Genomic DNA, 23,632 nt, shown 5'->3' with positions numbered 1-23,632 from the left:
CACCCCTGTGCCGTCTCAGGGGTGGAGTCGACCAATGACACGGTGGTAACGCTCGTCTGACAACGTGGCCTCCGGAGCCGCCCCCGCATTTCCCGTGGCTAACTAGCACTACCCCACTATAGTCGAGTCAGCCACTCGGCCAGCAAGTCCCCGGGCCGTCTAGTCGCCCGTTGGAATTCCCCACCCTGTCACCTTCCTCCGACCCCTCTTCATCTATACCACCCCACTCTTCGAGGTCAACGTACCAGCAGCCACACCGAAGAAGTGGTGTACATCGCGCGATAGCCTGACTAAACCTCCACGTAGCGATGGTTACAACCTCATCCTAGGGCTTGTTCGCGGTAACCGGGGGGGCAGCTGGAGATGATTGTGTGGTAAAATTTTCCCGCTCGCTTGTAGGATCAATTAATGGCACCTTACGTTGCCGATAGGAGTACGATATGTTCTGTAAGGTGGAGTACATGTCCTCGAGACTTAAGGGTTGACTGTTCCCTATAGAAATCGCTAGCACTCATTAAGAAGCCTCTTTGGGAAGCGTTGAAAATTTTCTTTTGCACACCCAGGTAAGGGATTGAAGTGGCACACACGTTCCTTCTCAACAGAACACGAGATACCCGCGTCTGTGCTCATGCAACTCATTGGAGGATCCTCCTGCATCGAGAAGCATCGCAATTAACAGTTCAAACGGTCCGGCCAGTTTACTTGACCAAAATAACAGCCGCTCCCGAACAAGAGAGGATCGGTGCCGTTGCTACCGCTCCGCCAGACGTCATAGCTACGCCGACTCGCGGCCGTTTAGGAAGTTCTGTACGTGTGTTAGGCGTCGCCCACACCTCCGGGGGGCAAACCCACCCACCGTCGTGTTGAAAAACGACCCGTGATTCCACGGGTAGCATGGCCACGGTCAGGGGAGATAGGTAATTCCGGCAGCCAGTCGTGCAGCAGCCCCTGTATGTGCGTACATGGTCGGACAGACGCACCGCCGTGCATGCACACTGGCACATCGTCACCAACAGGCCAACGCGGTCGCGGGTACGCCCTTCCCGGCGAGATGAGTAGGTACGCCGAGGCTCGAAGCCACCCCGTCACGGAGAACGCTTCGGGACTTCGCCCGACCTAACCGAGACCCCGGCGTCGTGTCGGAACGACCACCAGCTCGGTTGTCCGTCTGGGGATGCTCGACTTTGGATCAGCCGCGAAGGATGCGCCCAGGTCAGTTCGATAAGGCGCGCCTCTTGTCTGTTACCGTCGGCGTTATACACACAGGGGTGGCTCGCGAGTCCCCTTCGGGCACGCCGGTGCTCTGTGTACAGTGGCCACGTGTTACTTTTCTTCGAGTCCGCTCGTTTACGAAACGCTACCTCCAGGCGACTGCTAAAGTCGCCACCGAATCGTGGCTCGACGGGCTTTGCCGTTTGGCTTCTTCGCGGTTGCCTGCTTCCGCGAGTGTGCACAAATTGGATCGTTCCATGCTTGTCTTTGGTGTTTCGTTAGTTTGCGGGAATTCCCTTATTCTTGTGGACTGTTGGTCGTTGGATTGCTGTAGGGGTTGCGTTGGTGTCATGTGGTTGAGTTGTGAGATTGGTGATTGGTTTGCGGGGGATGAGATGAGTATGGCTGTAAGATTTTGCAGGTTGTTGTTGGTTTATGCGAGGGGATTAGTGAAGCTTCTTCGACTGCTGCGGTAAGTGCTCAGTGCTTTTATTCGTACGGAACCTTTTCCATGAAATCATTCGTTTGCTGTTCGTTAAGTGTGGTGTGTTTAATCGTGTCTGTTGTGATTGAATTTACCTTTAATTTGCGGTATGCCTGCAGAGTACGAGATTCGATTCAGCAAAAAGGATCGTGAAGTCCTTCGAAGTTTATTAAATCCCTCCTAAGTCAGATATTGCTGTTCGATTTGGAAGATGAAAGTGAAATTAATAAAATGTCACTCTTTTAAGTCATACTGTGCCACGAAAGAAGTCGCTTAATTTGCAACGTGAAAATGTGTGGGAAAAAATATCAATGAGACTGAATGAACCGGAGAAGTTGGCAGCCTCGTTGCCTATCGAAATCACTTGCGCCTAATCGTCGTGTAGGATATAAGACAATAGGGTGCAGGTGTAAGTGTAAACGTCGAAGGAGGTAATCTGTTAGGGTTGAAGTAACTCGCCTGATCGGGTTAGGTCGGTAGGTTTTTGGTGTGAGAAGAAGGTGGTTGGTTCCCCAGGCCAGAAACGGAAGCTTTGGTTGGCTTAGGCATGGCCGTGTTTTTCTTGCCGCGGATCATTAGGGCGATTAGGGTTCCTCCGAAAAGGGGGAGAACAGATTAACGCTCAAGCTCTTCTTGCGGTCCGCTTCGCTTTCTTACGGACGCCTATTTCCGACAGCTTTTCACGTTTTTAAGTTCCCCGCTTTCCCTGTACAAGAATTCAGTTGATTGCAACCGGGGTGGATTATAATGCCATGCTTATCCCTTTATCTAAAAAAGAAAGACTTTTGTGCATTGAAGACAACTGAGATTCTATTTGAAATTGAGACATTGGATTCTATTTTCAGCAAAAAATTTATCAAGAACATTGTAATAATTCAATTATTTTATTTCTGCTTCTTTAACGTCTGTCAATTTAAATTATAATCTCGTAGATCAAATCTGTTGCGGAACGCTCGATTTTAAATAACGGGGAACACTTGTTGTAGTGCACGATGGCAGGACAGGAATTCGTATTGTAAAACAGGACGTTTGCCGTGATTAATTTGCTTGGAGTGGATTAAGAATGAACATGGTGCAAATTGTAAGTGTGTGGATGAAATAATTCTGTAGGGATAGTAGGATCGTTTCAATGCTGCGAACGTGGAATGCGCGTTAAGTAGAAACCCCCTTATAGAGTCAGACGCGTGGATGTACGTAAATCTGTTTCTCGTTAGTCACAAACGAATTCAACGAATTTGTTTCATTAAACCGATTTCCCACCTCGCCTTGAGAAATCTTCATTAATTTCAAAGTAGAGAAATTGTAAATCCCACTTGAAATTAGATTTCTTAACAATTTCCACTTTGTACTTCATTTTGTAGTTTAAGAAAACACAATATGTGTCCATATATTTTTAACGTTCTAAATTCCGAACCCTTTAAATCGCGGATTTAAATATCCTTTCAAAGTTAGTTTAAATGAAACGTAGCAATGCATTCGTTCGTTTAATTTTATGTTCAAACTGCGTCTGACCATCAATGAACAATTCTACTGCGTCTGAAAATTAGACGACGTTTCTACTGTCTTCGCTGCAACGTTCTATGTGTGATACTAATTACGAGTAGCAATCGTACATTTGCAAAGCTTAGCAATAATTCGATGTATTTTAATATATTAGGAGTAGTTGTAATAATTCAAAATTTAAGTACGATTAATTGTAACTTATACTTTGTCGCGTTTCCATTTGTAGAAAATTTCATCTGGCCAGATGCCATGATTATACCAAAAATCATATTACTGAAGCTTTTATGATTCTCTCTGCTCTCGTGATTAGCAGCTGACTAAATATCAAGGGAATTTCTGTTACAGGAGACAGATTACTTGATATACTGTGTAATGTATGCGGTGACCGTAGCTCCGGAAGACACTACGGCGTCTACACTTGCGACGGTAATTATGAATCTCTACTACGGTTCAATTTACATTGCAATAATTAAGAGATTCGTTCACTACGATTCTTTTTCAATCGAGACTCTTTAATAACGACTCTAAATGTTTTTTTTCCACTCGTGCACGCCCTGCATCCCTCACATGCATATTCCTATAAAAATAATTAGCCCACTTAAAGCCGATAAAGTATGTAGACGTTTTCAAGCCAAATAACAGAATCCTTAGAGTTTCTTTTGCAAATCTGTATAGTCCGAGTTATTTAGTCACTTCAGATCCTTTATCCATCTAACTTTTTAACTTCTAAGTAAACAAGAACATTACTGTTTATTATAAAAAGCCAGGGTTGAAAATTTTCTTTGACAATATACTAAGTATCTTTTTGCAAAGAAAATAAATCTTCTGCAAAGGACCACGATAATTCCAAGAGAACAAGTTTGTTCTCAATGAATGTTACTGCTTTGATAAGTTAATATACCACCAGAAGCATGGTCACTTTTCTTCAACAACGTACTGCTTTCCCCCGGAATAGAAAAATGAATAAAATACAATAACTGCCATGGAAATTCAACGTACACTTGAACCGCGCATTTTCTTCTTCCAACACTTGCAGATTTAAGAGTAGTACTAACTCAAAATACTGTTCTCGACAGCGACGATATTTCTTTTGCTTATAGAATTAGCTCGGACCCGATCACACTTCGCATTACCATTCACTCGACCTTCTGTGATCCCCAGGTTGCTCAGGATTTTTTAAGAGGAGCATCCACAGCAATCGGGTGTATATCTGCAAGGGTAAGGGTGATATGATAGGGTGCTGTCCGATCGACAAGACGTTGAGGAACCAATGCCGTGCTTGCCGCCTTGCTAAGTGTTTCGCCGTCAACATGAACAGGGATGGTGAGTGATACGACTGTCAGACGGAAGTGTTTGCATGGCATCGCGAGTTCAGAAGCGTCTCCTATAGAAAACGGTTTCCTATAAACATAGGTGTGCGGCGCCCTACGCGCGAGAGAAATATCCTACGATATAAAAGGACACCCGGGTTCTAATGGGGCACTCGGCCTGTGAAGAAGAGGGCCCCGGGAATTCCAGCAGAGCTGGCTGCGAGTGACTGTCCTTTTCCTGCTAACTCTGCATCGTTGTTAATTACAGTAGAGGTAAAAGAAATAGGCCGCGCGAGTAGACTTATTCCACCTGCGATTCACTCTGTGTACCACCTGCACTGCACCAACTGCGACCACGTTGGTTTCTCGTGCACGCTAACGATCGCAAATTCCAGAAACTAATAATAATTGAAATATCGATGTCGTAGGTACCTATGGCGCGAAATAAATCCGTTTTTGCTGTGTATAAAGTTCTGCGGAGTATATTTTTATTTGCGATCTCATATTCTTTTTAATTTTGTTAATTGGCTATGTGCTGCTCTTGCCGTTTTAGTAGAGATTTAAATGATAGATTTGAATATTATTGGGGACAGAGTGGTTGGAACGTGTTAATGGTAAAGGAAATTACAGAAGGTGTAATTAGATTGTACGAAGTCTTGCAAAATGATATTTCCTCTAGTTTCAACCTTTTTTTAATGCTTCGCATTCTTCGTATTCTCGTTCTGTTTAACTTTCAGAATATGAGATATAGATTTGCTATATTACTGTGAAATTATTAAAGGTTTAGATATCTGACACGGAACCTTCACAGCTGAAATTCAATAAGGATGTACCAAAGTATATCCTTGACCTCTGACCAGTGATGTAATTACCGAGCGATTTCAAATGGTCTCCATTCCTTTTACCTCTATTATAATTCTGTGAATGTAACGGATACTCGAGGCAATAATAAAAATTTTGTACGCATACGCAAAGACGCTTCTTTTCGAGAGCTCACGACAGTAGATAAGTAATTAGAAGACTTAAGTGGACCTAAATCTTAAGAGTTAAGTAGGAGGAAGTTTCCCCGGCTCCCCTGAACTATGCCTCTCAATATCTGAACACGAGTGGAAATTAGCTCTGTCAATTTAGTAGGTACGTCAGATTGGAGATTGAACTCACTCTCTTGATTCTTGCGTGGTTTCACGGGTCGCAGCCTATCGGACCACAAGTGCGCCACAAAGAAAGTGGCTTTAACTATTGGCCAACCAAACCCTCCTAAGCAAACGTTCTCGCGGACCTAGTAAAACAGAAATCGAGTAGCCTATTTGTCGTTGGTTTCACACACCATTCATCTGGGGGAACACCTAACATACAATATACAGAAATGTTTCAGTTAATCTCGATCAATTAACTTGATATTGGATAACATATTTTTATTGTCCACGAGTTCCAGTGTTTGCTGTTAAAGATTAACAAAATTATACTGTTCACTTAGCACTTCCATTTTAATAATTTTTAATTTACTGAAGATGCTTAGAAGTAAACAATATTTTTAAAGAAAATAGCTTTTGAATGACGATATAGTTTTGTATTTCTTCCAAAATTGAACTACATTCATTAAAATTTCAATTCCATATTTTATATAATTGAAATTGTCGTCTGTATTGAATTCAATGTAAATTTAAAATTATTCATATCTTATTAATTGCTTCGTCCACATGTATTTGTACATAATTCAGTTTTTAATCCAAATTAAGTCTGATACAAATTGCTCTGCCAAGATATACACGCTATCCTATGTGCCTGTATTAATCGACAGTGTCAGAGACTTCAATAGTGGCACCTCGAACGTGGAGACTTAATAATGTTTCCGCAGAATCATGCCACGTTTCGCTTTTCCCATGATCTCTCATTTGATCGTTACTCGACACTTCCACTTTGATATCTTCTTGCGACACATACGAATTATTTGGGCGCACAATTTAATGAGAAAGAAAAATCGTAAACAGCACTATCGCATAAAAATTAATTACGAAGCTAATGTAGTTTACGTGAAATTTATTGCGAAGCGTTACTAATGTCCAACTTTCTTCTTTACCATTACTTTATAAACAACAACTAATAACTTCCTCAAAGATAATTCAGATTTACAGCAATGTTTTCTAAAACTGTATGCACCACGCTAGGAAATTTTCTTTACAGCATAGTTGTTTATTAAAAGGCCTCGAAGCCCTGAAAAGCTTTTATCGAGTGTCGATGATTCAATAAAAAATCGCAAAAATTAACATCCCTTCTGCCATCTTTTCTAAATAGTCTAAAATTAGACGAACAACCAAAAGTCAAATAATTTTGGATTACCCGCGAAATATAGACGATTTACACGAACTTCTACTGGCAGTGTGTTCACTTTTCGATAAGCGTTATCGACCATTCCCGTTTAATTAATTAATCGCTCGAAAACGCGTAATCTCCCATCGACGCAGCATTACATTATGTCCTCTGGAGCTGAATGGTAATTAACGTCTATTTGCTGTAAATTTGATCGTTTTCCTTGCACGTTACTCCGTGAACATCGTGTTGCTTTCGAAATTACGAACGAGTGCATCGCAATGAAACGATAATCACTGGTATTACTCGTCCCATTATCTGATCAGGATTCGTTGCAAGGAGAGAAATCATTGATAATATGCCCGAAAAATTGTGAACTTTCGGAATTTCGGCAACACTCTCAAACGCTTTATAACAGTTATCGATTCGGCGTTGTATTCTGCGCGACGTGGCAAATCCGATTTGACATCGACAAACGCGCGACTTTGTATAATCCTGGTTTGATATTTCAACTAAATACGCTAAAACAATAACACATCATTCTCATTCAATATTAACCGTGAGATATAGTTCGTCACGCAATTTAATAATGGTTACAGATCAATATTTCGCACAGACCATTCTAATATTTTAAATCATTAAATTTTTTACATGCCAATCTTTTCAAGATACGATCACACAAATTGTAAAAACGTGTAAAGGATTTTAATAAAACTCTGTCGCGAATATTTCACGCGAACCAACGTTGAAAATTGACATCACGGTAGAATCATACACATTCGAGTACTTTACTCCGTCCTAAAGCCAAAGTCTAAAATCTCCTAAAAAAAAATCACGAAAACACATGAACTTGTCGTCTCTATGAATTACCTAACATCGAACTAATCCTCCTTCTAAATGAAAGGAACCAAGGTGACTCAGAAACAAAGTGTCAGAAACGAAGTGAAACGAATCAGTAAGTACTAAAAAATATAGGAACCCGACAGAAAGTAGAATTACGAAAGAGGGTAGCCAAGTGAAGTAACAGAACGAGATATGGAGCTGACTGAAAAGGAAGAAGGTAGCCACGAATGAGGGAGCAGGAGATAAGAAGAAAAAAAGGCTGAAGGAGGACGACCAAGGAAGATGGGGCATATTCAAAGGACGGCGAAGACAGAAAGAGAGAAGGATGAGAGGCAGAGGTACATATCGAAAGAGAAAGGCAGCCAGGGGCGGACCAGACCGCTCGATGGGGATGAGGGTACCCAGGGTGTCAGGGGGTGCTTAATGCAGGACGGGTGCTTCGGTTCCCAGCGGTTGCTGAGGCTCCAGACGCGAGTAAGAGAGGAGATTCAATTAGTGGCAGAGCTTCCTAACGTTAAGGAGGCTCCACACGGGATGAGGTAGTTTTCACCACCCTCCCTCTCTCTCTCACTCTCGCGGTCATCATCTGTGGAAACGCGGGAGTACATGCTCGTCGCGAGCTCTCCTCGGTTGCCCTCGGTTCCTTGGAAATTAGCGGTAGTTCACCAAGATAATCAAGGGGGATGAATCTTGCACGCGAAGGGGTTGGTGGCTCGGCGTTGCCACGATCGTGATACGTAAAAAGAATGGGGTAAGTTTCCACGGGGTGTGACGTTCGCACGTGTTCGAAGCGATTAGAAGCTTGTGCTTTGATCCGTCGATACTTTCTCGCAGAAAAAAAGCATTTCTCACGAGACATTTAGTTGAGGAGGATATCGAAACGAGGGTGCGTGCGATACGTTTCACCATTAAAACTAAGTAATACAAATTCATAGAGTAGAGTAATTTACGAGGACGTGTAATACCACATTTAAGAAGGGGAACGCTGCGTCGTAATTCCGTTTTACGTCCGACGATCTTCAAGGGGTGATAAAATCGCGAGACAGCGCGCGTCGGAGCGTTGTGAAGTGCCCATAAAACGTAGGTGACCACTCGGTAAGTGGTATATATTATGTACGCGGTGCTCGTTGCTTCGCGAACCGCCGCCGCAGGCATGCAATCATCCGTCGACCGACAACCAGGAGAGATCTCTAACCCCTCACACCAGCCTGTACCAGCACCCTCCCTCATTCAACGGAAATTCATCCCTCCTGGTGTCATTTGCTCTGCCCGTCTACCTTGCCAACTTGAAATGCCCCGCGCCCGCTCCCGGAGGCCCGTATATTTCGCGAAATATGGCGTTAAATGATATCAGAAGATTACCAAGCGGCTTACCGCGACGGATTTGTAACTTGTAAAGGGAAAGAGAGAGGATCCGAGCCGGGCCGTTGAATCGTTCCTCCGAGTCGGTGGATTTCAAGGTAACAGGCCTGTGGGTTGGCTTCTTTTACCATCTTTTGAGAATCAAAGAAGAAATTTATTTTTAAACGCCGCGGTTTTACGATCTAGGGCCTCTTTAGTTTTGCGATCAGATGTGTCTTCGTGATTTCTGAAGATAGGGTAGTTAATAGGGTGGTGCTTAGAATTCAACTTTTAAAATATTCCTGGGGCACCCTAACATATTGTTCTCTCTGCTGCAAAACGGGCCTCGTTAAAATTTTATTAGGTACGCTTATTAATATTTTAAATAAAATTGTATCTTTTGTTTAACCCTTTCGCTGCGCTGTTCGACTATAGTCGACGCATTAAAAAAATGTATTCTCTTGTACTGGGATACTCAGCAATTATCTCCGAAAAAGGGAAAACTGAAAATTAAAATCTTTTTTATTTATGTAAAATTGACACTTTTTAAGAATCGTCCGAAAATGTAAATACACAGCGGGTCAAAGGGTCATTGTATTAAGGATTCTCCTTACAGAATAGTTGCCTACCCCCACTCTGGCTAGTAAACATCATTACCTGACTTTTGTAAATATAAATTGGCTACTTTTAAAAGTTGATGGTTCACAAATTTACTTGGTAATAATATTCCAACGTTAAGTAAATGTGTTAAAAAAATATAATACATTGAAAAGAAAATCACACTTTTATTCTTAAAAAGCACAAAATTCATTGCCTGGTAGCAACCCTTAATATGTAAGGGAAAAAATAAAATTAATACATTATTTACTCATAAGGGTGAAAAATAATTTTTTGGGGCCAAATACGCACCACCCTAATAGTTAATGTACTGATCCTCAATTTTGGGAATCCACATGCTCTTCTATTTATTTCCGGGGGTTGAAGTGTGTTGTTTAAATGGAACGATTTACCTGTTTCTATATATGGCTTGGATTGAATCGCGAACTCGATTTTCATCAAACATTCTTCCTAGTAATAATTGCTATGTATTCAGCTATTTGAACGTTACTTTCGTTGTACTTGTAGATTGCCAATTTACGTCGTGTTGCAGCAACTCGTGAGGCTGCATCGAAGTTTTCTTAATCAAGTAGCAAAGAACGAGAGGCCAAGTCGTGACTTGCCAAAACGAAATAATGGACCCCGCAGTGTCCCATGGCCGTACGGTCAACATCATTTCCAGTGTACACATTCAAATCGGGCGAGGCCTTCGGATCCGCAAACTTTGCCTCGTTTCATGCCCAATCGATCGCGGCTCGCAACTTCCAAGTTTAAATCTCTTTGTTTCCGTTCATAATTCGGGGCCACCCTTTCTGGAACTACGAAGTACTCTGAACCGGAATTAAACCGACGCGCCCCCAGTGTTTGCTCCTTTTGCTGCTTCAAAATCGGGATTATTTCAGACACTTCGTTTTCGACGCGCTAACTTTCCAGCATTCGTTGAATCACCTTCTACACTCGTAGACAGAGAAACTAATCGGAACCACTCTAGTCTATTTCCATAAGAATTTTAAAGAAAATGTGCTGGAAAAGCAAAAGCCTTCGACCCTTAAAAAATATCTAGACCGTACAATTGTGGCATTGAGAACAAACGTGGTATACTGACATTGAAAAAAATGAATCTTTCCTCATTTTTACAAGCTTTTATTTAGCTTCACGTATGAGTTCGTCAGTTTGTTAGGGTAAAATCAATTCCACTTATCCGATCGACTTGAAACTTAGCATACAAACATAGTTCCGATAACGATACAATATTTTCACTTAAAAAGCATACAATAATTTATAGTAAACAAATATAATTAGTACAGCCTATTGGAATACATTACTGCTACTGAGTTTCGCAAAAAGAAAAATTAAAACCGACTTCAAATAAATAAAAATGCGCTGAGAAGTAAAAAATAATTTTTTTCCTTAATTAATTTACGACTCTTGATTTTTTATTTCGGCGCCTCATGATTTGCACTGTGTACCTCTGGCGCCGACTTAAAGAATTGATTTTTTACTTTTTAACGCATTTTTATTTTTTTTAAGTCAGTTTTAATTTCTTTATTTATTTTTTATTCAGTACTTTTTAGTTAATTAAGTTAAGTAACTACATTTATTTAAATAATATAATATATATGTAAATATGACATAATGTCGTAGAAATTCTAGAAAATATCTAGAAATTCAAGAAGCTTTTAAAATCCCACCCACGAAGATATTACCTAACGTCTACTGATCCCATGACTCTCGAAACTAAGAGAAATACATCAAGAAGAACATCCACACGATCGCTCCTCGTATACCTACCAGCAACAAATCGGAAAACTATTAACCAGACCCTCGTATCTCCATTTCGCCGAAAGAAAAGCACGCTCGAAGCAAGGGTACCTCGGAAGATCGAGCCCTGCGGGGTTTCGGCCGATCGACTGGCCGTGTCAGAGACGTGGTCTCGTAGACCACTGCCGTGGAAAGATAGACACGGCGAAAACCATAGAACAGGGGCGAGAATGATGGAAGGGGGGTTGCGTGGGAGTGGACGGCTGGTAACGCAACGAAGCGAGGCGTGCCGTACACGCGGCCGGCAGCATCAATCCATCCACATAAACGGTAAACTGTAAAGCGGGCCCTGCAGAGGAAGACGGGGAGAGTGACGGAGAGGCACAGAGACGGGGGAATATGGACACGGGCTGGCGCAGAGGAGAGAAGACGAGGACGGAACGGATCTACCCTTTGCGGCGGGGGCGCGATGTGTGCGGACGGAACGAGTCGTTGCGCTAAGCTGGGCTTTGATCGTCACCTGTCATACTAACGCCCAGAGGTGCCGTGCCACGCGATACGGTTCACATAACTGCGAGAATTACATCCGCGAGCTTATGCATCGCGGAGGGATGCGCCTGTTCCATTCGCGAACGGATTGTCCCCAGTTTTTCCGGAGCACCAGTGCTGAGAAACGTCGCGGAGCCATTCCACGCCACATCGGTCACTACTCGCAATCTACGTCAGGGATTTTAATGAAATTTTACTACGATGCAGTCCGCGCGAAATTAGGGGGGGTTTAAGTCATCATTTTGTTGGTTTGGAAGTTGTTTGAAAAATACGGGGCTTGAAAGTTTGCAATTTTTGGCCATTCTTACGGATACCTATGTAAGATCTGTAAATGAAGTTTCATCCTCAGAACTATTAATTACACGAAATTCCTTTATGGATGTTAAGTTTCTGAGGGCTAAGAATCTCTGTCTCTGTTCTACCCAGCACGTAATCCTGTTGGACAACCCATTAATCGTTGGTCATCTCATTTAAACATATGTGAAATGTCACGCGCTAACCCTCCGGTTAATCTGCATAACATACATGCCTACTCGTATCGTGAATTGGGCTACAATTTCGGGGCGAGACAACGGATCAAGTCCTACTAACATGAATTCTATCTACACATCTCGCAGAGCGAACATCAGTTCTGGTGTTTCGCGCAGTTTTTATTCCAGTTTCTGTGCTGAACTTTATAGGATGTAATGTAACGGACATTTGTACTTGGACATTCAAGCACCGTTTAGTTTTACAGCTAAAAGTATAAACATTTATGGAGTATGTGTATAGTAGGTGATATAAATTTTCATGTGCCTTGAATTTTCCATTTCACATAAAATTATTCTGTGCCGTTTTTATCGAGAAACTGGGATCACGAAGAAATGGAATGGTGAATCATCTTTTCTTCGGTTTCACTTGTAGTACTTATGGTGAAAAAAATAATTAACAATTGTTACTAGTTCATTTGGAATACGATAACGTCCAGTGCATTATAGGTACAGTTCACTTTCACAGTGTGAATGTAAAAGTAACATTTCTGTGCTTGAAAGTAGGGAATAATGGGACGCTTCGCCGCAGCTAGTAGTATAAGTCAACCACTATACCGAAGTAGAAGAAACAGACTCTTACTGCTTCAATAATCAGAAAAATACGAAACCACCTGATTCACTGCTACTTATCATTGTCAACAGGCATGATAAGATTAAACTTTCGACAAAGAGCCAGTGTTAACACTGACTACTCAATATTATTATGTTGTATACATCAATATCTCTAATCTATATTTATATAATCGTTGTGTCACTGATTCATCACCGTCCAGCCCAAACTGCTGACCCTAGAAACACGAAATTCGGAGGGTATATTCGTTTTGCGACCTAAGTGCTCGATAAGAAGGGATTTATTGAAATTCCAACCCTAAGGGGGTGAAACTGGGTAAAAAGTATTTGCACGGATTCCTTAATATCTCTTAGGTCTGATTAGATATCAACTTGGTTTTTACTTCGAAAGGTTGCCCACACAAATGCCTAAAACCCAGATTCAGCATTTTGCCCTAATCAACCCCTAAGGGGTGGTGAAAAGGGGTGGAATGTGTTTTCATGGAGTCCTTATTATCTCTTAGGCCCGAAGCGAAGCGCGGGGATATTTTGCTAGTCTCAATATAATTTTCGACATTCGTAAAAATGTATACTTCCCGTCAAAGAGACATAAAAGTTTATACATCGAAGCGTATGGGCTGACGCGTTAATGAATTTTCACTTCTTTCACCTCTCATATCTCAGAAACTAATTGTCACCTCAACTTGAAAATTTGTCGCGATTGATGTCTCATCATAAGCTATATCCCTTGACACAAAATTCAGTTCCAAAATCGTGGGACCCAAAAAGGGGCTATTTCTCGGGTCACTCTTTCCAGCGGCGCCTGTTCCCCAAGGAACTTCTTAAAGAACAACTACTTGAGCAATTGCGATTGCGCGAAGCGTGTCAGGAAATCGTATGACGTGTTCAACCATCCTCGCTTCTTACAAAGGTTTCTGTTAACTCGGGAAAAGCGCGTGGCGTCCCGTCGCAACAGGCGCAGCATTTTCCAGGAGAGAGGAAACAGGTTCATGGGGTCGGTTCCCCTTTTCGGCATCCGTCCAACGACACACGCGCCTCGGCTGCACGTACACACGGCAGCTCCATATGAATCTCTCTGGAGTGGTAACACGTGTACGGCCGCGTCCTACACACGAATCGCGAATTTGGCCCCTCCAATCGGCTAAACGCGACGGCACGGAAACGTTCATGGCGACGGCGATGGTGGTGAAGGCGACCGGGGGCGGCGACGGTGTGGTGGTAGTCGATGTATCAACCCCACTCACTCGAGGATTAGCCTTCGAGATCGCTGACTGCTGAAATGTTCACAGATCGGTTTACCGTTTAGCAGGATAGAGAGTGTGAGCCCCATGATCCATGGCCCGTGTGAGCACCGACCCCACGCACGCTCACACACGCGCACACACACGCACGCTGTATGCACACCGTCGAATTTTGTCGTACATACTGTGCATCCCGTGTGCTCGTCCTATTTCTGTCACTTGTGCACTTACCTCCTTATCCCCTTGGACACTTTTTTTGTTACTGTTCGCCGTTTCGCTCTGATTTGCGCTGTTTTATTTTTGTTGGTTGCTACTGGATACTGCTGGCCATCTCTGGCGGCTGCGATTGATCCGAGTTCTTTAGGGGTAGGGAAGTTCTGTTTAAGTATAAACTCCTTTTACGTAGTATTCGTCGTTACTCGTGGCTTAGGTTTATTAATTTGTCCACCCTTTTATTACCGCGGGCTTTCGTTGTGGCAATGAAAGAGTTCATTCAAAAAAGGAATCTTCCCAAAATTCATAGATTACCAAGCGTCGCACAGGCTGCGATTCAAGTAACCCCTGTTACAACCCCCAACTCTATTCTTCTCTCCCTACGCTCTACTGGCCACTGTAATCATATACATCAAACACTTTCGAAATTTCGTGTAAAAGAAGCTCAGAAAACTTGGAAAACATTTTCCCTTTTAATAATGATTTTTCTGTAGCTACATAAATAAGTTTGCGCGGAAGAAGTACTTAATTCTTTCGACACCTTTTTATATTACCCAAAACCCGAGGAGATTAAAGTAAAAGTAAAAATTAGCAGAATCATCAAGGGGGTTGGTTTTACACATTTAGACTGGAAGTTCTACCAGCATCAGGAGTACGTTGTTTATTATTTGTTGGCCCTCCGACTTTGGGGTCTTCCACCGTCGGAAAACCACCCCCATTAGTCAACCATGTCTCCTCGCATTCTTACTCGACCACTCGCATCTTCCCATTTTCCAGCTCTGTTCCTTTTTAACGCGAATGGCAAAGCTCGAAGGCCTTAGGGCCGACGAGGCCTAACCTGGCCTCGTTGCGTGTACATAGCCTGACGCCACTCAACTGTGGGAACTGGCATTGTGGACCACACGTGGCACGCGAGTATTACGGTGGCTCGTGGCTTCTGTGTGCACGGGATGTACACCGTGCGTGCGTGTGTGTGTGGGCGAGCGAGCGAGCGAGAAACCCCTGTGAAAGAGAAAGGGAGAGAGTGGGTGGATGAAAAGGGAACAGGGCGCGGTCCATTCCAGCGCATGCGATCCTAATCCCCGCGTCCATTCGACGTCCGGATCGCGAGTACGCACGTACTCGAAAATCGCCCCCTTAAGCCCCTTACACCGGGCGAAAAATTGTCCCAGCGAATTAAGAGGGCTGTGTACTCGTCACTCGTGGAATCCGTCGTGGACGCGGACATGGGGGATGAAATTGGGGGTTTTGCTAGCCCCGACGACGGAGAATGCTCTTTATCCACGCGCGTTACACTTTTTTACAGAGCCGACGCGATCTTTCGATAAGTTTATTTAATCCCTTCGATGACATTTTCTTTCGCAGTTGCGGAGAGGCTTTTCTCCTCGTGGCGCAGTCGATCGTGCGTCGTCGAATCGTGGGCTGCTTGATTGCCAATCTTCTGTACTCTATCGGCGATGCGAATCAGACAGCGGAGAAATATAGTATTGTGGTAAAATAAGAATATTTTGAAGCTGTACGTAGGCCTGCAAAAATGATTCGATTCATTATCCAAATATTTATTCCTAAGAATTATATTCAAGGGTATCGAATAATACGTCGTACGGTAAAAATGGGACATGGGTTTCAACGATTCGTGCACTTTTAATGAAATCAGACGGTCCGGCGCGCATTAATCGTAAAATTTCAATGTTTCACGCAATCCTGAAACGTCCTCCGGATTCCCACGTATTTCTGCCGTTGCTCGTTCAGAAAAGCTGATAGAAATGAATTTGTTCAATTGCATAAATATGCAAGAGCATTTCGCGGAGAGGAGGAGGGGGTAAAAAAGCAGACGCGAGGGTGCTTTTGAAAATGAATTTCATATTCTAATATCTCGACTGTGCGCGGCCCACGAGGCGCTCTGCTTACAGAGCAAACAAGCACGTACCTCTCGCTGTTTTTTCGCCGATGAAAAAACAATTATTACTGGCGGAAAATAATAATATTTGTACCTGCTCCGATGCACGGCCAATTTAGTCGATAAAGCAAACAGACCCGAAGCGGATTTCGCCTCGCCTTACTTTCGAATTGATTGCACGCGTCGTACTTGTGCCTGCAAAACGTTTCGTTCCTGGTTAATGAACATTTTGCAATTTTCGTCCACATCCAAGTTAAATAATCTCAACATCCTTCGTCCATTTTCTATCGGCAGCTGTAATACTCCCATAGTTGCTAGTACGCTTTTAGATTGTCTTTCTGAGAGTGATTAGTAGACCATTAGAGTAAGCTTTAATATGCGGTAATATGACGAATTTTGAAAGGCTTCTCGCAATTTTTATAATACTAACTAATTGTTTAATAAGCGAACTAACCAATCGATATTGATTGAACAGCTCTGAGCAACCAAATCTACGCGGACACTAAGTCTAAATCTTCCTGTGTCGGGCTAGTACATCTTTACCATCAGAAATTAATTCCACAGAACTTATCGGCAGTGCCCTCCCCCGCAACTCTAATCAACGCTTAAAATATTCCCCTCGCGGAAAGTGACTTTAACAGAAACAACCGTAGAAACATTAATTACTCCCGAAACAATAGCCGTCGTTCCCTGTTGAACACTGACCTCCTTCTCCGCGATCTCATCCCCCATTGTAGGCACGCGATCCTGTCGTCGTCGGATATCGGGAAAAGGGATCCTTACGCCGCCAATGCTACACGGAGAGGCCAGATAAAGCGCAGATATTGCGACGCCAGTGCGAACGTGGGAATCCACGGCTGCTATCCGCTCAGCCTCATTAATGATGATGTGCTTGCCACCCAGTTGCAGTTCCATTCTCTCTCTCTCTCTCTCTCTCCCCCGTGCCCCCGTACACCCACACACCCCCTACATATTTCAACGTGTATGCCTGTGTCTACCCGAAGATTCTGTCCTCCTCCCACGCCCTCCTCTCGCGATATCTTGCCAAGAAGACCCCGTGGAAGCTGACGCCCGGCCAGCCACCGCATTCACCCTCCCCCATTTCTCTCTCCCGGTGGATTCAACCCTCCTACAGCCTGGTCGACCTACCTACCGCCATTCCAGTCCCCCTCCAGCTCTCGGCCACGGGAATACAGCTCGTACATCTCCAACAGGCCGTTCCACCATCCCCCCGAGTCCGACCCCGCCGCCACCAACCCCCCTAAACTCAATTCCGCGCAACCTGCGCGGACTTTTTCGCTCCCACCGTTAAGTTCTTAGGTGATATTAATAGGAAACCGCCGGGAGATCGAGCGAGGGGCTCGCCGGTGCTTCTATTAGGAGATGATTTGTGATTCCTGATCGTCCTGGGCAAATTCGTGCCTCTCTGTGCAGAGCAGAGGGTGAATGAGGGGGGGAGCAGCTTGATCGTGGTAAGACGCGGGGTTGCTCGTGTAAATGAGGTGAACGACGGCGACGGGGCCGTCCGGGGGATCTTGATTTTCAACACCTCCCGCGAGGGTATGGAAACCGAGGTGGATTTTCTGAGGAATCGCCTTTACATCGAGTCGATTAAGGGGTCTTCCGAGTGTGACAGTTTTAAGAAGCTTAGTTTTTCGGGATTAAAAAAGAAACAAGTGTTGCATGTAGCATTCTGCACGTTTGTAGCTCTTTTTCCACGCTTCGTTGCTGAAAGTAAAATAGTCTACGTTAATAGTGTGTATTTATAAGACTGTACGAGTCCACCTTGAGCAAGGTTTCTAATTTCAGGCGAATTTGTATGCCGCAATGTTTAGAAATGATCCGACGCCTTTTAACTTCGGCAAACTATGCGAGAACCTTTAAGCGATTTTTGGGTAAAGTTACGTGAAGTGACTGATGTTTCTTTTAACGCTTAATTTAGGTAATTATGACTTGCGCATTCAGGAGAGCCAGCAACCCTGAATTCAATCCTGTATAAGGACTTCTGCTCCCCCTAAGCACTTGAGTGGCATTAATGGAGCCGTCGAAGACGATACTCTGCTACTAAAAGACCTTTTACGATTACATCAGAAAAGTAATCTGACTATCATAGTGAACCATTTTAATATTCGTAGGAATTTGATTGCAAATGAGCTTGAAAATTAATTCATCATTCAATATACTTTTAATATTTCTCCAATCATTAGGTTGAATAATTACATCTTTCCCATAAAATAAGTCAAACGAAAGATGATATAAATTCGTCGTTCTTAATGTCCAGCAATACAACACGAACGCGGCCCAAGGAAGCCAAAATCTCATTCGATTTTCTCGGAGAATCAACAGTCGACACAAAAGGATCGACTAAGGACAGATCTGGGCAACCCATACGTTCTATCACCCCCCAGGTGTGTCACATTCCAGCTGAAATAAACAATTTAATTACTACCAATATAATCCTCGTTCACTCTTCTCTTATTCTTGCATTTGATATGCTACCATAGAGTTTACTTCATCTGATTTGTAGAATTTTAAATAGTGGTACTTTTAACGTTCCTAACCGCCAACCAGAATCTGATTAACGAAAATTGCAGTTCATTCAAGCTCGCAGAGATAATCTTCGATTAACAGAACCTTTCGAAACGATGTCGTTGCGAACAGTACTAGATGGCGGTTAGGTTCAGTGGATTCCTAAAAATGTTATTAAGTATAATGACTGTAGAAGGTTCAGGTGCAACCAGAGGTTCACAGCTTATCCACGACCAGTGGGACTGGTGCAGAAACCATCACCAGACTCTGCATCCCCTGTACCCCTGGCTATGTCGCATTCTCCTTCGACCACGACCCTGTATTCTGCTTCCCCGACCGTCGCCGTGGCACCGCAGCCGCCCCTTCTTTCAATACTAATCTCCGCCGAGAAGTGTCAGGTAAGTAATTCAGCTCAATTTGCTCGACCCCCCTTTTGCAAATTTTATAACTACATCCCAGTAAAACAATTTCATCTTTTTTACGAAATTACCCGTAGGGCACAATGATAATTATTAAATAAACAGCCAAACGAGTAGTCTGAACTTCTCTGAATCGAATGAAATCTGTTTATTTGCGTAAACGGCTGTGAAATTTGTAAAGAGTGTAATAATAATTTGGTTTGGCTTTAAGTGGATGGAAGAATGTTTACGATAATAATTGAATAGTTTAAGAATGAAGTAATATGCGAAGATGATGTTCTCCTCGAAATCAATTTTTCTCGGAATACTGGTGAATATCAGTCTATTTATTTTGGTGGTCACTATTTATAGCGAATTTACGAAAATGCTTGAATTGCAGCTTTCTGTTAAAAACTAATATACTCGCATAAAATGCACTGGAATGAAAACGTACGTTCGTTTCTCCTTTTGCAAGGAACTCGTGTGGAATACACGGCTACATCCAGAAACGGAATATTCCGCGGAGCAAATGGAAGCCAGCCATAATTCGACGGAAGCTGCACCCAATCTGGACCCTGCCCGGGAACTATTTCAAGTAAGATCAACTGTATCCAACAATATAGAGAAATTTGAAAGCTTGTATAATCAGCTATACGTAATGCACTGCTTCGTTACCTTTCGAGGGGAGGAGACCATGTGGTAGACACCGATTTTTATGAGCCTTGGCACGATGGATCTATGTCGAAATTAAGCAAATAGGTGTCCGAGCGTTTCAGCCAATAGCCCTTAATAATAGAGATATTTACATGTAAATTATTAAAAATTTCATAGTGGCCGTGAGGTTTTAGTGGGTAAAAATCCCACACTACACTGGTGACCGCGGGAGATTCCCTTCTCGAGGCGTTGGGGTGCCTCTTGAAGATGTCTCCACGTTAAAGAAAAACTTTATAAATTTTTTTTTATAATTTTTTTTTAACTTTCTCCACGTTAAAAAAAAACTTTATAAATTTTTTTTTATAAATTTTTTTTTAACTTTGGAAATCTTCAAGAGGCACCCCGACTCCTTCGGAGACGAATCCCCCGGGGGCGCCAGAGTAGTGTGGGATTTTTACCCATTAAAACCCTACAGCCATTATGAAATTTTTAATAATTTCCATGTAAATTATTAAGGCCCATTGGCAGAAACGCTCGGACACCTATTTACTTATTTTCGACATAGATCCATCGTGCCAAGGCTCGTCAAAATCGGTGTCTACCACATGGTGTCCTCCCCTTGTTAGACTAGAAGAATATTGCTAGTTCGTACAGTAATAACCGTTAGTTTAATAGCGTTTGCAACGTGATTTTACGTTAATGCTCATTGCCAAATAAAGATGACCAATAAGAGAATCAGACCAATTAAAATTTTTCTCTCGACAGACGAGATTTATTTCTATATTCCAGGAAACTACTGCTCGTTTGCTGTTCATGGCTGTAAGGTGGGTCCGCTCTATACCACCCTTCCAAACGCTTTCAAAGAACGATCAACTATTGCTACTGGAAGCGTCATGGACCCAGCTTTTCCTCCTGCATTTGGCACAGTGGTCTATATCCTGGAACATTAACCGACTACTGGACGACGAGCAGATACGAGCAAGACTACCGACAGATGAAGCCACAACGAATCAGGAATTAGCTATCATTCAGGTAACTCAGCCGAATACTTGTAATAATTTGGATGGCCAAGTGCAAGGAAAGGAAACGCGTCGCATTATCTTACATGAGCCCTCTACGGCGATTAAGTTTCTGGGAAAATTCTTCCACTGTTCTTTTTTGATCCTTTGGAATATTTAGGTAGCCCACATTCCATATCACGCGTTATCAGATTAATCACGAGATTTGTTTTTATGTACTAGACAAAGATTTAAAAACCACCTTGATTGATGCAAAATGGGGTACTGGATTCGATGCACCGTATATTTATGTTTCAGGCAATAATATGCCGTTATAGACAACTCTCTCCTGACCCCGTTGAACGCGGATGCATGAAAGCAGTGACGCTATTCACATCAGGTGACGTAGAATTATAATAGAATTTATGCAAACGATCTTTTAACGAGACACTACGTTCAGCACGGAACTCTTCAGGCTCTCTAAATGTTTCTTATAATATTCAAGATGATAACAGATTAATTACTAAAGCACATTGATACCTTGGAATACAGAGAGCATTACATTGGCAAAGATTGTTGCTTTCTGAGTGAGGAAAAAAATAGAATGACTTTAAAATAAATGAACAACGCCTGATTCAATTTTCTGCGAGAAGAAATGAATGAATAAATTGGGAAAATTATAAAGCTCGACTCCTCGCACAGTTTTAACCCTTCGTTGACACACCTCTCTTTTCGATCAACTTTGACACACCTGGGTGGCTCACACCCAGAGCAATTTTTGAACGACTGCCATTCTCATCTGAAGAATGCAATAGTTATGAAAAAAATCAAGGGTCATTTTCAAGGTCTCTAGAATGTATTCTAATAGCTTTTTTAATGAAATTTTATCACAGTTTTTGTGGAAAAATGCTAGATTACCGTATGTCGAGCAAAAAACGGAAAAAATCTTGAAAAAATTGTAACTTTTACAAATTTCAGTATTAGAAGCTAAAAATCTACAGAGTTGTTGTTCAGATCTAATATTTTGAGAAAAAAAGTGGTTTATAAGTCGGCTTTAGAGAAAAGGTATTTATTTTGCATATACAAGGTGCAGAGCGTCAAAATCAGCATATGGGCGGCTCACACCTATACTGTCACCGAAGGGTTAATACCTGCCGTTTTGCAGGGCAGACTTTTATAAACATTCTTATTTTAATAATATGTAGGGCTTCTATATCTTACAATAATTACTGAACGTTGGTGTCAGTTAAAGATTCCGTCTCAACCCCAAGCGATACGAATGAAATCTGTCCACAGAAACGGAGGGTCTCGAACTCATCGATTCGATCAAAATGTTACAAGACCAGGCCCAATGCATTCTAGGAGATTACACGTCCCGTACTCTGCGGCAGCCAGGTAGAAACGGGATACTCATGTATTTGGTCGGTTACCTGAAATCCGTCTCTTCCAAGACAATCGAACGGTTGTTTTTTCACGAGACCATAGGCGAAATTCCCATCTCCCGTTTGCTGGTCGATATGTATCAGATCGAGGCTTTCTAGTAAACGGCGGGAGCGCGTTCATCGCGGATTTCCAAAACTCTTCCGATTCTTTAAGCCAGCGATCGTAGGGAAGGAGAAAAGTTTTCGGGATCTGTAGCTGAAGACTGTAACTATACGTGTACGAAAAATTTTCTGATCTTCGTGTTCTCAGTTAATTTGTATATAATGCTTTTATTTGTAATCTACTCCAGAACGATGGATGCTCGCGATATACTTTTGAACGGCGGGTTGCGATATTCAATTGGATCGTGTCAGATAAATAATTACTCTTCAGGCTTCATTGGCAATATGATTTGCAGCGGTGTAGCGTGTGTAAATTACTTTTTACAAGGTGGCGAATTAATTGTGAGATCGATGGTGCTTGTGGTTTTCGGGACACTGAAAGTTACAAGAGCATGGTAGACTGTAAATGATTGTTTAGTCGAATAGATTCGTGTATAAGTGATGCTTGTAAAGTACTTTAGAATAATCTAATGTTTAATCTTATTTTTATTACCGTATGGCGTCACTTATCGAGGGTATCGAAGGATGAATATCAAAATATTTTATAATACTTCTCATCGTCAATTTTATTCTTTTCTGTATTTGTACAGGCTGATTTGTTAACTCACGTGATATGTTTATGAAAAATTCATGTTCCTAGTAAGGGCAAGTTTCTTTTTATTAGTCAGTTGAATTTTAACAAAAAGAGAAAGCAGAAAGAAAATATTTATGTTACTTTAAAATCGATGAAAAACCCGGAATTATACACGGTAAGAATTGTATACTTTTTACAGAAAGTAAATAATATAGTATTTGTATTAGTGAAATCTCGGATATTCGGATAAATTGGAAGTATAGAGAAATTTTGATTCCATGTCTAGAAATTTAATTTAATTTAATACTTTAGAAATTTCATTAAATTCGACAAAAAGAAGAATGTTGCATAAATATATAAAAATTTCGAAAATGCGGAGTTTCTCACATCTCTTCTTCCTGTATATTTAACTGTAAAAAGTATTTATGGAATGTATTAATTGTATCAAGTAGATGTATGGTTTTAATTTTTGTAGTTAAATTTAAATTCAATTAAATTTATCTCTCTTCTGTATATCAAAGCTCTACATATCAATGCGATCGTTTTATCTTCGTTCTTAAAAGATACTATT

At 42.1% G+C, this 23,632-nt stretch overlaps 1 protein-coding gene and 1 long non-coding RNA gene across 2 annotated transcripts in view; one reads left to right on the top strand and one right to left on the bottom strand.

Moving 5' to 3' along the window:
• The window catches only part of LOC143371373 (uncharacterized), a 208,323-nt gene that overhangs the window by 15,462 nt on the left and 169,229 nt on the right, over positions 1 to 23,632 (bottom strand). The gene's annotated exons all lie outside the window — the stretch shown is intronic.
• LOC143371194 (nuclear receptor subfamily 2 group E member 1) lies at positions 1,806 to 23,364 on the top strand. Its single transcript, XM_076816145.1, has 9 exons — positions 1,806 to 1,845; positions 3,545 to 3,625; positions 4,361 to 4,522; positions 18,646 to 18,772; positions 19,087 to 19,291; positions 19,767 to 19,886; positions 20,735 to 20,977; positions 21,262 to 21,343; positions 22,240 to 23,364. Exons 1-9 carry the CDS (start codon positions 1,806 to 1,808, stop codon positions 22,482 to 22,484), a joined length of 1,305 nt encoding a protein of 434 aa, XP_076672260.1. The 3' UTR covers positions 22,485 to 23,364.

This window comes from Andrena cerasifolii, chromosome 7 (genome assembly GCF_050908995.1).
Source record: "Andrena cerasifolii isolate SP2316 chromosome 7, iyAndCera1_principal, whole genome shotgun sequence".
Taxonomy (NCBI): Eukaryota; Metazoa; Arthropoda; class Insecta; order Hymenoptera; family Andrenidae; genus Andrena; species Andrena cerasifolii.
Note: the sequence above shows the minus strand (reverse complement) of the source record. Positions and strands in the feature narration are given on the sequence as shown.

Bases quoted from the DNA above. Each gene is read 5' to 3' on its own strand.
- LOC143371194 (XM_076816145.1), top strand. From the start codon at position 1,806: ATGCCTGCAGAGTACGAGATTCGATTCAGCAAAAAGGATC. The intron at 18,773-19,086 runs GTGTGTCACATT...TAATGACTGTAG, and splicing joins TACGTTCTATCACCCCCCAG to AAGGTTCAGGTGCAACCAGA. The intron at 19,292-19,766 runs GTAAGTAATTCA...TCCTTTTGCAAG, and splicing joins TCTCCGCCGAGAAGTGTCAG to GAACTCGTGTGGAATACACG.